The sequence below is a fragment of the Lissotriton helveticus genome, chromosome 3_2 (assembly GCF_964261635.1).
Source record: "Lissotriton helveticus chromosome 3_2, aLisHel1.1, whole genome shotgun sequence".
NCBI classification, from domain to species: Eukaryota; Metazoa; Chordata; class Amphibia; order Caudata; family Salamandridae; genus Lissotriton; species Lissotriton helveticus.
In genome coordinates, this window is record NC_136062.1 from 180,901,743 (window position 1) to 180,915,942 (window position 14,200).

General features: G+C 43.3%; 1 protein-coding gene across 6 annotated transcripts in view; it reads right to left on the reverse strand.

Annotated features, from left to right (window-relative positions):
• Positions 1-14,200, reverse strand: part of CSNK1G1 (casein kinase 1 gamma 1) — a 746,303-nt gene that overhangs the window by 147,467 nt on the left and 584,636 nt on the right. For all 6 annotated transcript variants that reach the window (XM_078684993.1, XM_078684992.1, XM_078684994.1 and 3 more), the window contains 2 exons: positions 12,547-12,695; positions 10,600-10,704 (listed from right to left, as the gene is read on the reverse strand). In XM_078684993.1, the coding sequence (XP_078541119.1) occupies positions 10,600-10,704; positions 12,547-12,695 (254 nt within the window). The remainder of the gene's footprint in view (positions 1-10,599; positions 10,705-12,546; positions 12,696-14,200) is intronic.

A 14,200-nucleotide genomic window follows, 5' to 3' on the forward strand; every position in this document is an offset into this window, starting at 1 on the left:
CGCGAAGGAGCGGACTTCGTCACCGCAGGGGTGAGAAACAACTCTTCTGCAGGCTCAACCTGCCCCGGCACCAGGAGTAGTAAAGGTCGAGACAGGTGTTTCTTATGCAGTGTCTCGAAGATCACGGATGTTGTTGGAGTAGGCACCGTCACCGTGATACCCAACTTCGCTGCACCCCTCAGGAGAACATCCTGGAATGTGCTGATCTCGTCCACCGGCGATACTCTCGTCCCGGGGGATTCCGATAAGGTCGGTGAGTAGGTTCTGGTCCCGGAGGAATCCGTGTGGGACCATGACCGTCTCGTCCTGTGACGCCGTCTAGCTCTCGTTGAGGACCTGTGACGACTCCGAGATCTCCCCCTCCGATCCGAGCGAGATCGCGATCTCCTTGGCTTCGGGCGCTCAGCCGGCTTCACCGGAGCGGGCGACTTTGGCCCGGCAGGGGCCCTCGGCCGAGGGGTACCCTTAGGGGGCGTCGGGAATCGAGGTAGCGACGCCGTCCTCGGAGGAACCGGAGGAGGTCTGTCAGCTGGAAGCCGAGGTTGAGGCTGAGGTTGAGGAGGAGGTGGAAGTGGAGGCGCGGTGGGAGCCCGCGGCGGTGGCCCCCTGGGTAATAGAGGAGGGGGCGTAACCGACTTCGGCCTAGAAGGCGTAAACACTTCGGAATACACCGAGCCCGGTGATCCGCCCTCTTTCCTAGGCTGGGATGCTGGAGAATCCCACATAGGCACCTGCCGCCTGCTCGACTGACTCCTGGCGCCAGAACTCCTTCTGCGCCTCTTTGGCGTCGAAGAACGTCGACCCGACGGCGAGCGTCTCCTCCTCGACGGCTACTTTCGCCTCGACGGCGAGCGTCTCCTCGACGCTGAACGCTGCCTCGGCGTCGAGGATCCCCTCGACGACGACCTTTCTTCGCCGACGGCGAACGCCTACGCCGGGCCACTTCTCGACGTCGAATACTCGACGACGATGACAAAATCGTCACCGGTGACTTCGACGGCGGTCTATTCAGTTCCTTCGACGCCGAGCGTCGACGCCACTTCAACCCAGAGCCCTGGGGAGACGGGGAACAGACTGTAGTCATCCCTCTCGACGCCGTAGTCGATGCAATCGACGCCGACGGAGAATGGGGACGTTTGCTGGTCTTCCTGCCCCTGGGGAGCCCCCCAGAGGCCTCAGCATGGGCAGAGGAAGCCCTTCCAGACCCACATTGTGCATTCAATTTTCTGTCTTCCAAGCCTTGGAGCCTGATCTTCAGTCTGTCCCTCAGGGTTCTGCTAGAGAAGCCCTGGCAGATGTCACACTCCTCTGGGACATGAGATGAGGGAAGGCAGATGATGCACACCTCGTGTGGGTCCGACTTCGCCTTCTTCCTCGAGCACTCGGGGCATTTGTCAAATAATGCAGTCATATTGGCAAATAAAGAGTGCACCAAGACAAACACATGGAAGAAACACCAAAGTACTTCAAGAAAAGCACTCAAAAAACTTGAAAACAGTGAAAATCACGAAATAAACCTTTGAAAAGGGAGAGCTCAATGCTCCAGGGTCCTGCTTGCAGGAGCCGGAAAAAAGAACTGAAAGTAAAAGGGACCTGCAGTGAATTCTGGGATACTGTGAGGCTTCTGGAAAGTTCTCTTAAAGGCACAGTACCCTGTTCTGAGCCACATAAGGGAAAGCCTATGGGGTTTGTCTGTCCACTTCTTCCTCTCTATCATTCCAGAGGGTTTTGCTGTTAAAGGCAAGGTTTTTCTCTTGGAAAAACCTGGACAGGCTGTGCTGTTTGTGGTTTTTGGTGGAATTTCTAGTTGAAGTACTGGACAGTGTAGCCTGTGGATATAGGCTGCATTATATGTCTTTAAATTCTCTCTTAAGTGTCGATGCAGTTCTGCATATGTTGACAACTTAAGAGATTATTTTTGATTGCTCCGGGGTCCACGCACATGGGCGGGACTATTCTTTAGATTATGACTATACACAGAGATCCCCTACTACAGAAAAACCATTACAAAAACCATCAGCAATAAAAAAAGAAAGGATTATAAATATTTATAGCAGCATAGATGATGGTGTTAGTAATGGTTTTTATTAACTGTACAATAAAGTATTACTTACTTATCATCCTGGGTATCCCCACACAACAGGGAAGACTCTCGAGGGCCAGGATACAGGACTGGACAGATAGTGGGGTGGAGGAAGTTGGTGCATTCTTAAGCGATGGCACCATACTCTATCATAACTCCTTTTTACAGGCCACGGGTGCACCACCACGGTTATACTTGTTGCACGCCACAGTGACACATTAGATTAGGACTACCTAGGCCCCACAGAGAAATAAACCCCCACAGCATAGCCTCGTACATCTCTTATACTACATGGGACCTGGAGAACACTTGGTAAGGTGGTTATACAGAGGCGTCAGGGGACATGCAGCAATTGCACTCTCCTCCCTTAGAGCACACTGGTCCAAGGACAAGAACGTTGAAATCACTGACAAGGCATTGAAATGTATGCTGGAACACCCCAAAAAAGTATTGCGAAATTCAATTGTATCCAGTCGATGGTCCTTCATAGATCGTACCTTACCCCCGAGAGGATCCATTGCATGTTTCCGGACTCCTCCCGAATGAAGCTCTAAATTGCCTCATAGGCCTCCGCAAGCGTTCAGGGGTACAAAAGGTACGATTACAGTTTTTAGATCTGGCACTCATCTTAGCGGTAAGAGCCCTCGCCATGAGGTGGAAGTCCCCTAGATGTCCGGGGGTATCCACTTGGCAGGCTGACATGCTTCAATTGGGAATGGCAGAGGGTGCAGCTCTTCGTAGGGAGGAAGAGAGAGAGGGCTGAGGAAACAACCCATTTCGATGGACTGGGAGGCTATGCTGCTTGAACTGGAATCGCTTGACTTGTCACCCCCACTGGCGGCACTGACCCCATAACATACAAGGTCACCATGAGGCTCCTTGTCCCTAGGCCCAGAGACCCAGACCAACAAATTCCAACCCTGGGACACAATGGTCCTTGGAGTATTACGCTTATAGTGAGTTACCTTGATTGCCAGGAAAACTGAAGTAGGAATGACCAGGAGTCAGGGTTTGAGGGTAGGAAGGGGGGGACGTGATTGACCAGGTTCCGTTTTGTTAATTGTAAGTATACATAGCTTTATAGTGACAATGCTTATGTTGAAAATCTACTGTTTTATTACTAATAATGCCACTGGAGTTTATGTTCCTCGATTTTTATGCTGCACAGATTAAAATGCGCAGAATCTGTATATGAAACATATACAGTACCTATGGTAAATGAAAAAGACTGTTGACTATCTCTTGCTTTATGTGGTGTGGCAAAGTCATCAAAGTTTGTTTAAATTTTTTTAATTTTTTTTAAAACACCGCTCTTACACAATAGCTCTAATATACAACTTAATGACTCATTCTGAATGCAAAACTGTCTTAGTGTGTGTTCCCACAACCTAGCAGCTAAAACATTTTTACGTTATGTATGGCACATTCACCTCCCCTCGGAGAGTTGTAGCACACACCTCGGTGTCAGGAGGAAACCCATATGATGAAGCATGACACCTGACGGTGAGTGAGGGTTCTCATCCTGAAAGGATTTCTCCTTTCTGTTCTTCTTGACAGCACATCTCTTCTTCCTCTTCTTCCCTACTCTTTTCCCTTTCTCGATATTCAGCCAGGCGTACCTTGTGTTTAGTGAACCTCCATACAATATATGCCTTGTTGAGGAAGGCTCAGTCTCGAAAAGAAAGTCCCAAAGATTATAGCAAAAGGTATTACATCAAAGAAGTGCACACTAAAAAAAGTTATATTGTTTAAAAAAACAAAAACTGAGCAGCAAATATCCCTTTTCGGAAATGAGATTTGTATGCATCTCGGTACTCTTTAAATGGGACACTAAAATGTATCTAGTAGAAGTGATTTATGATCGTATCACTATTGTAATGCTTGCAGTTTCGACCATTTCTAATGCAATCAAAAGTGGAAACTGTCTAATGCTATGGGTCCAGATGTTTGGAGCCGTGATCTTTCGATAAGTAATGTGAATGGGTAGGCACCCTTACTCCTCTCATCTTGGAAACTGATCATGTCCTGGAGAGATGGTGCAATTCATAAATAGCTTTCATATTTAAGAGGAACTGCAATCTGACAGTACTAATTACCTACCGCTTTCTCTCCCTGCCAAGCCACATGGCAAAGATTTTGTGTGAATTCATTGGGGGGGATTTAACTACTTGGATTGATTTTTCCACCTTTTCCAGCGGGATTTAGAAAAGAGTTTTCAAACCGTAACAAAGGCATGGCCCTAGCTTTACAGACTATTCCAGCGCTACCCTGTGGCAAACTATTTATATTACACGTTTATAGACTTTACCAATGCCTTGAATGGTGTAAAACTTTGGCCGCTAGTGTCCAGATGCTTAATGCGGCAGCAACCAAAGCACTTGCCTTTTGAATAAGAGTCTTCTACTCTTTCATATTTATCTGTATTCCTTCCAGAAAAAACTATGAAAAATAAAAAGACGGACTAACACTGAAGAATTGGTACTTTAACACATTTCTCAGTGACTGAGCATACAACTGAAAGCACTACAATGGAACCACCGAAGTTAGGCCTTTGCCGAGAGATTTACAGTGAGCATAGGCAAAGATATGTTCCTTCTTCCGCCATTAAAAAGTGTTTACAGCAGGAGGAAAGATATCCAAACCTCTAGAAACAACTGCAATCCTGCCTCATTTAACAATTCTTCATACTATCGCTCCCTTTAGTGTTCCTGAGTTGCATGAATTTCTCAGCAACCCAACAAGCACTCCGTATCTCCATGGCGTGGAAAATAGTTTGTGAGCTGGCAAACACAAAGAGGAGTTTCTTCTAGCTTAATCTGATTTCAGACTCACCAAATTAAAAAACATGCGCGAGGAGTTGATTATTAACAAGACCAAACACTAGGTGGCAGGCTATATTTACAGCATGTGACTATAGAATAGGTTCACACTGCAAAAATTGATCTTCGAGCAAATTCTCATGGGCTTACAACACATACTACTGTATACAAAGAATAAATCTAAAAAACAAAAACAGTGATGACCTTCAGGAAGACAGTCAAATGCCATTCGCAAATTGCGGTGCGCAATTATACGCAGTAACTTCCTACTGCCAAATGTGGGCTCATTTCATACTAAATCCTTATGACTTCACATGGCCATCAATAAGAAAAAGAATCTGCCAGCATCCTAGCACCGTTGTGAGGATACGTCCCCAATACCTTTATATTTTAAAACTCAAAAAAGCTTAAATGGCTAAAAGTTTGCTCTGGCTCTGATATAAGGAGTCCCCTTATGGTGCTCTGTCATGAGGGTCTGCTGGAGACCGTTTTTGAATATCAGACAAAATTTCCACTTTGGAGATCTTATGAATGGAGTTAAGCCGGACCTCTATCTGGGATTTGGCACTTCAAGCGACTTTAAAAATTATGCTTTATTATCTGCCATTCCACTCATCATAGTTTGTTGTGTTGGCTGAAACAGAGCTTTTAAGTGTGAGAATGTACATTATGCAGCTTTTGTTTGTTTTCTAACTCATATTTTGCCATAAACATCTTAGAACTCCTTCTCATCCCATCAGTCACCAAGGAAAAGTACAAGAATGTTGTAAACAATCAAATAAACAGTTCTGTGTGATGCGGATATGTTCAGAATGGCAGTATGCAACTGAAGCCATTCTACTACAATTAATATTGCAAGTATGGTGGTTCAACAGTTCTTAAGGTACATGATACTTTCAGCAATAGAAAAATGAGAATATAGTTGGGATTACAAGACTAGGTCATGTCTTGACAATGGAAAACGTTTTCAAGTGGAGGAACTAAATTGTCATAAACTCTGTTTTTTGCAGCATATCACATATTTGATGCATTGGGAATCATTATCAGTATACTGAAGTGGTCAACTTACATACTTTAAAAAATTCTGTTATGCAGATGATTATGAAGTTCTGCCGAATAGGCTCAGCAGTAGATTTTTAAACTGCTAATCGTTTTTTCCCCTCAAACTCAATTTACTTGTTAAATATATTATTAAAAGTGATCCACTTTAATAATGTGTTGTAAACCTTTTAGACTTTTTTTGTTAACCGATATTGTATTGAATTAAAGCACCAGATATATTGTAAATCCAGTGGACTGATTCCAGAGAAGTGGCTTTATCGATAACTCATTTTGCCCATGGCCGACTGAGGATTGTGTGTTTTTTTTTTGTCAAAGTGGAGGGACCTAGGGAATTGCAGAATACTCAAATGTCCAAGCAGGTAGCAAATTGATGTACTAAGAGTTCCAAACGGTGAATATATAACAATAATAAGGGTAGTACAGGTGTAGCAAAAGGATGTAAATTCTATCCGGCATACTAAGAATTTTAACCAGGCTATGAAAAGCCATCTCCGCCCAGCAAGAATTCTGAGCGCGCAATGTAGCCCATCACTGTACACTGCCAAATCTGAACAGGTGATTCACTGCTTCCTGTGTGCAAGTTCTACCTCGCTCACCAATAAGAAAAATAGTGGCACCAATCAAATCCTAAAGCGATCATCAGTTGAACAGTAAGCTTTTCAGCAAGTACGAAAAGTCATAATTAGGGCTCATCTTAACTTGTGTACCAGCTTTCTACGTAAAGGTCATTTTCTAATTCACTGCACTTTCTCCTTCAAAGCAGATCTGGTCTGACCTGTTTTGAGGTGGTTTGTGTATGGTCCACACAAAGCGCTCCTCAAAATTTGATCACATATTGCTTGGCACCACTTTGTTGCTGTATCGCTATCAGTCAATGGCAATATTTCCCAAGCACACTCCAATATACAAAAAGAAAGGCAACATAGGCCTTATTTCTTACCCAAGGATGTTATCTACTACTGCTTTGCATTTGAACTGCCATGTGTACAGCTTTTTTATTTAAACTCTTCCTCTTGACTCATGCCTTTTTATCACAATGTAATTCCTTTATTTTAAGTGACCCTTTGTTCGTGAATGGCAAATGCTTCAACAACATCAATTACCATGTGAACAAGTTAGTGAGATTTAAGAAATTACCCTGAAAAAGACAGACGCCCTATTAAGATAAAATTGTGGAGAAGACCTCAATTGAGAACGTGGACAAAGGAGTTTATGCAGCTGTAAGTACAAAGAGCCCCCGCGTAAATATTAAAGTCAATCTGAAGAAACGGTTTTGGAAAGCTACTAGATTGCTTTAATTAATACACAACATAATCTCCCCTGGCTGTGGAGTAAACATCTTGTTTACCCATACCACTATCGGCATTTGAAAAACTAAAAAGCTGAACAAGATAGCAGCAAGGAACAACGAGGAAGGAAAGTACTTTTACACTCGCACATCTTACCTATTTAGCATCAAACGTTACGTGTCAAGACTGAGAAGCAAAACTCTTGCTAAAACAGAGGATAAGAGACACCACAAATCCTAATTGCAAATAGCAACATATGGAGACTTTGCAATCATTACAAGTCTGTGTATGGCATTCAGCACTGTGTCTATAAGGTGAAGAAAATGAGTTTACTCCCAAACCACAGTAGAACATGGAAAGAGTTGCCTTCCTCGCACAAGGTGTCGCAATATTCTGAAATTCCTGTACTGGTGAAACACCCAAGCAGGTGATACAGAAGAGTTATTGATATAATGACAGAATAACTAGGTTACAGTAATTCAATGTAACTGCAAGCTACGCAAGGGGATTGTTGGGACGGAAAAGTCCTCTGCATTACACTAAGTGGGTGTGTCTACAATGGTACATTATATGGAGAGTCCTGGGTTCTTTATTAGGAAGCACAGGCCTTCCTGGTGAAGACATGAGGAGAGGAATCCCCCAGATAGATGTGTTTTTGCTGCGCACACACACACACACTGGAGGGAAAAGGAAGAGATTCCCTTTACACTTCAAATTATTTATCTTTCATCCAGTGATAGAGCTCAATGAAGGGGCATTGACATATCTCAGGAAGAAAAACGGGGCGGATAAGAGTAAAAAAAAAAAGTAGGGGGGAGAGGGGGTCTGATTCATTTTTGGATGTACAAATCTCCGTGGCTGACATCCAGTTTGAACTCTGGTTTGCCCCATGAGTGTTGTGGGACAATCCGCTTCGGAGTCTTGCATGCTGTAACATACATCTTATAAGTTAAAAGAACAGTGTTCACTTCAAAAGAAGAACACCTACAGAAATCTTCAAATACTCAGACCCTAAATCCCATTTGGTGTCTAGAAAAGAACTAGAAGTGGACGGGGAGTCCCTAAAAAATGGTCACCTGCCAAGCTATCAGACAGCCTGTGTGAGGAAGGGGAAGCTCTGCAAGACTTCAGCCTGTGACCAGGACTGGGGGCCAAGGCCTGTTAGACTCCCTACTGGGTTAGGGGACATCATTCAGGGAAACCAAGACCACCTGCCCTGGAGAACCAGCTTGCCAAGACCAGTGTGACCTGTGAGGACTGGGAAAGCGTTGGAGGGAGTGTGGTCCAGAGACACAACTGTGATGACTCCATGTGCGAGGTTTCAGCTGTGTACTGATCGGGCCATAGCCTGTGTTCAGGACTCTTTTCGGTGGCCCTTCGCATGCCTGGACACTGAGCCAAGTATTGAGTGCTGTGCGCAGGGTGCTGAGCCCACACAGTCTTGTTGTGGTGACCCCTGTAAGCCAAAGGGGCCCACAATTGAAGTGGCTGTAAGATAAGCATGCTAGGACTCATGAAAGGCTAAGTAGCGACCATGTGTGCCAGGTGGGGCTGCCGTGGTGTGGGTGATTGCACCAGAGGAGTCTACATTACGTCTGGAAGGTACCAAAGCAACCTTGTGTGGCAGGAGATGTTGCTGCCACCAAATCATTAAAAACTTCAGGTCGCTGCCCAGGTACCCGCCTCCCCCCCACCCTCATTACTTTGACCAGGAGTCACTGGATATGAAGACACCATTTTTTGTTTTTGAGGAAGAGGCAGAAAAGCTTCCATTTCATACTTTTATATTCTCTAGAAGGTAAAGTCAGTTACGATTAAATAAGTATCAGTTTGGGATACTGTAACTTAATACCATAAAGAGAAGGGGGGGCTGGTGGGACACCTCGAATGAAGGCAAATTCAGTGGCTGCACTTCACTGACTTAGGTTCGAGAAGAAAACTCTTAATTTGAAGCAGATATAATGTAAGTGCAACACAGGTTCAAGACTGATTTGCATATGGCTGGGTTCAGAATGGCATGGTGAGCAAAAAAACGATGGATTGAGGCCCAGATCTCTGTACTGGGGTGAATATATGACATTCTTCTGCATTCTGTCCATCAATTGTTGCTGAAGCAGATATAGTACAGTTATAAAGCCTTCTGAATCCAGGAGTTGGACAATATCATCTAGACAATGCTTAGAAGGAAAAGGATTCCTTCTTTCGGATCTGGTCTCAAATACAATGACTTTAGGACTTTTAGCAGGAACGTGACAGCACATATAGGGGGCTTATCATAGCTCTTCTCTTCTCTCTCCGTTTTTGAAAAGACTGACAACAGTCGGACATTATTACATCCCCCACATATAGGGACTCTTCATGTGTCATACGCTTCCACATACTCAGGAAATTACTCAGAAACAGAGGATTAAATCACATGCACCGCAAGGGTCTCTTCAGAATATACTTCATCCTTTATTACATAGTGGCCTTTCTACTTTTCTGCCATACAGGACCAGCTGTACTGAACCACCCATTTTAGCCTCCAATGAGAAACAATACTTTGCTCTTGTCTTTGAATTGTTGAATCTACAAATTACTAAGAAGCGGAAGCACTACAAGTTGACTGTTTAAATGAGTGCTATGGTACCCGTTTTTCAAATGCAATGAGGAATGATTACACATCAATGACCTGAAATGTCAGTCCCATTTTATTCAACACAAAATAATGTACTTATACTGGATTATTTCCATGGTACTTATCCAAACTTCCTGCTGCCCAAAATAACTGCCCTAGAACCAGAGCAGCACATGATATGTTAACAGGAATGCAATATTAGGACCTGCATGCCTGGGCACATTTCTGTACTGTGCTCAGAACACCATGCAACTTACTTAATCTAGTCTGGTCTTCTAGCAGGAAGCTATGAAGTCTACTCGGGTACAGGGAGCCACTCTTCAATATGCTAAAAGTGTATACAACTCTTTTCTTTACTTTCGTCCATATCAATTTACTTTATATCAAATGTGAAACAAAAAAAAAAAATCAATTTAGGGTATAGTACTTCCATAAGCTAGGTTTGTTTTACATTGGCTTGTTAGCTTAAAATGTTTGATAAAAGATAAGGATACAAAGGTACTTCTGTAACAGCACCACATAATCCAACTGCAAATGCGTAACAGTTAATCAATTTATAGAAATATTCTGTAAATTATAAAGCTACAGGCACAGCACATTGGAAAAGCTGGTCAGAAACTGCACATTTATTTGGAATCTCTGATTCTCAAGTACACAATATATATATATTTTTTAATTTGGAAAATAACAGCGGCCTAAATGGAATGCATTGTCAATAGTAGGACTCACCTGGTTCCGGGTGGTTTGCTGTTGGGGCCTTTCCCTATGCACATGGCTTTCTCTTGTTATTGCAGATGTCCCAGAGTCTATATGAGCGGAGCCTACTGGAGTAGGCTGCAGAGGGGAAAAACACAATGTTGAGTAATTATGTACCTCTTCAATGATAGGAGTTTAATTGATGAAATACTAACTTGGGTTGGGTTGGTACAGCAAGCACAAATATTGAACATTAGCTAATGACCATGGGCCATATGTATCAACAACCTGATTTGCGATTCCCAAATAGCGATTGTTTTAGAAATCACTATTTGAGAATCGCAAATAGGGATATACGTACAAAATCGCAATTTATCGATTTCTTAGTATTCCTTAATTGCGTTTCGCAAATTGCGAATTGCAATTGAGGAATACTTTCCCATTCATTTCTATGGGCCAGGAGGCCCATAGGAATGAATGGGAAGTCATTCTCAATTTGCAATTCGCAATTCGCAATTTGAGAATCGCAAATTGAGAATAATTTCAAGGGTGCAGTGGTGTCCAAAGGACACCCTGTTGCACCCCTGAAATTAGCATGGGTGCACATGTGGCGCACATACATGCCCTAAGGGCATTTATGTGCTTCACATTGCACTAAGAAAAAATGAATTCGCAAATTACTACCAACTTGAAGTTGGTGGTAATTTGCGATTCCTTAAGGCCAATTTGCATTTTTTTTGCTTCTTACTTTGCATTTAAGGAATCACAAAATTTGCGATTCCTTAAATGCAATTGCAAAATAAGAAATCACAAATTTTGCGATTCCTTATTTTGCACGCAGATTTGCTTAATACATACCATTTGGCCAAATTGCATTCGCAAACTCTGCGAATTTCGGCGTTTGCGAATGCAATTTGGCTTGATACATATGGCCCCATGTTATTATTTTAGCAGAAAAAGGCTTAAAAGAAATTACCCTAAAACGTGACATCAAAACTGAGCTCTAAACATTTCAGACATTCAATAGGTTCCATGTACTCACGTGCAGACACTAAATGTTTTGAAATAGGAGGAGCAACCAGAGGACTTAAAATGTAACAGCAATTTATTAAGCCTGTAGGATCCCACACTAGAAGAGGATGCTAGGTGTGGGCCTGTTGCTTTTCCCTCAAACATGAAAATCAATAGTCCTTTAGAGCCATGCTCACAATGTAATCAATCATGGAGATCAGTGTAGCTGGACATTCTGTTATAGTCACCCTCGTTAAGGAGGAACATTGGTGGTGCAAAGCTTTCAAACTAATTTCACACAGAACAGCTGAGCAAAATTGTACAACTAACACATCAGTATAAACTCCACAGTCATCACTAACAAGTAGCTTGAAACTGGTGTGCTGTTGTAAATCTTAATTTTACAGCGACCTACACTACCTTGATTAAAGAAAATCATTAAAAATCAATTTTCCCAGGATTTTAAGGTGTCGGCATTCCTAACTTTAAAATGAACTGGATGCACTACGAGTACAAGAATCAACCACAGTAAACCACATTGGATGTCAAAAGACTAAAGTTCTTCAGAAAGGGAACACATTGCCAAATATATAAGAATATTTTATCATCAATGTCACATTACAATGATTGTCATTCACAAAATGCCATTGCAGTATGCGGTTCCACTGAACTGGTTAGCATGGTTACATTACATAATGGCTGTCTCACACACAGACTAAGAGGGAAGTCCTATAGTACTTGTTTAGGTCCTACCGTACTTGCTCTTCAGATTCTCCCACCTGTCACCAGAGGCGTTTGAAGTGAAGGTTTCAAGTTGTTCACAACGCTAAGAAAGGAGTCCTGAATTTCACAAGAATTCTCGGACACTTGGCTAACCCAGATCTAAGTCATACTCTGCTTGCACATTACAATATAGGGCAGAAAATTCACAATGAACCAAGGATTGCTCATCTGCACACTAGGACTTACAATTGGCCTGCCAATCCAGTCGTAGGCGTAATCGAATGTGAATCCTTTCCTGTCAAACAGCTCCGTGAACAGTGTACGCAAATATTCATAATCTGGTTTCTCAAAGAAGTCTAACCGGCGGACGTATCTTAGGTATGTGGCCATCTCCTCTGTTAATGACAAGAAAAAGAATTGTTAACATACAACACATCTCGAATTGTCAGATTAGAATAAAATATATTCACAACAATTTTGAGAAAAAAGAAAATGACAGGTCTCAAATTCAAAATGTATTTTAAATATACATGGGTAACAAGTTATATCAGTCTAATCACACATTTCAACCGATCACAAACTTTTTTATTTTATAACTCACTGACCGCAGGTCAACACAGTAACTTGATGTTTATTATCAATGCTTAAGTGTTTATAATTATCACACTAACAATTTTCATTAAAAAGTTACAAAAGACAAAAATTACTATTTTGCCTTGAGGAATAAGCTTTTTAATTGCATATCAACATCTTTATCGCCTCTTATCTTCATAGAGGTTAAGCGAACTCAGGCATGGCAAATCCACCTACTTATACACCAGGGATAATTAAGAGATAAAAGATGGCACCAAAATATTCCTATGTGTTTAGGTTTCGCCTCGCCGAAAGCTGCGCAGCAGACTTACGCGCAGGGCGAAATCTTATGAGTTACAGTATGGATGTTTGTGCCGCCTCTCTGTTCCATTGGGTAGCTCCATAAATGGAGGCTAGCCATTGGAACAGAGATCTGTCCGTCATGGCCGGACCAGATTCGTGGGCGTTCCCGACAGTTTTTCGCATTTTGCCCACGTCATGCGGCTGTGGGCGTGTTTTTTTTTTAAGCTTTGTTTACGCCATTTCGGAAGTGTCCTTTGCAGGGGTGGGTTGCGCGATGTCCCGCTGTCCGTTGCCGCCCCCCTCCCGCTGTCCGTGAGCCCGTTCCCGCCCCCCCTCCTGCTGTCCGTGTGCCCGTCCCCCCGTCCCGCTGTCCGTGTGCCCGTCAATCTTATGCACATTCACTGTTTGGCCTCTTTGTTTATCTGCCCCTCTCTCCTCCCTAGGCCTCCATCTCTCGTCGACTGGACTGGAGCGGCTTCTATTGAAACCCTAGGGCTTTGATTACCAGCGGAATCCTTTGCCCCCCTCCCACCTCCCCGCCCTCCGAGATCCCACGTGCCCATCCACTCCTGAGCTTTCCCCTCACAAACCGTGTGTTCTGATGCTTCTGCCCAGTCAGGCCAATAGACGTGAGCCAGGATTACAACTAATACAGACAATAAAGATTGTAATTAAAAAAAAAAATGTATACGAAGTATTCTAAACATAAATTGTGTTACTATAGCGCTTGCAACCTCAGTATTCTTTCCAGGCACTATAAAATAACTGATAAAAGGGCCGTGTTTCTCGCCCCAGGTTTCCATTTATTAAGCTTTTGCAACCAGAGTGTCATTAAAAAGGAGAGAAACATTATCGGCTATTTATAGTGCCTGGGAAAAACATACTGTGTTAACAAGCGCTAGAGGGGAACTGTAAGTATGCCACCCAGGCAGGGCCGCCGCCCACACCCCGTCTTTTGAGACGGTGACCCCAGTACATTGTCAGAGAGCAGCAGAACCAGGTGAGTGCCCCCCCCCACCCCACA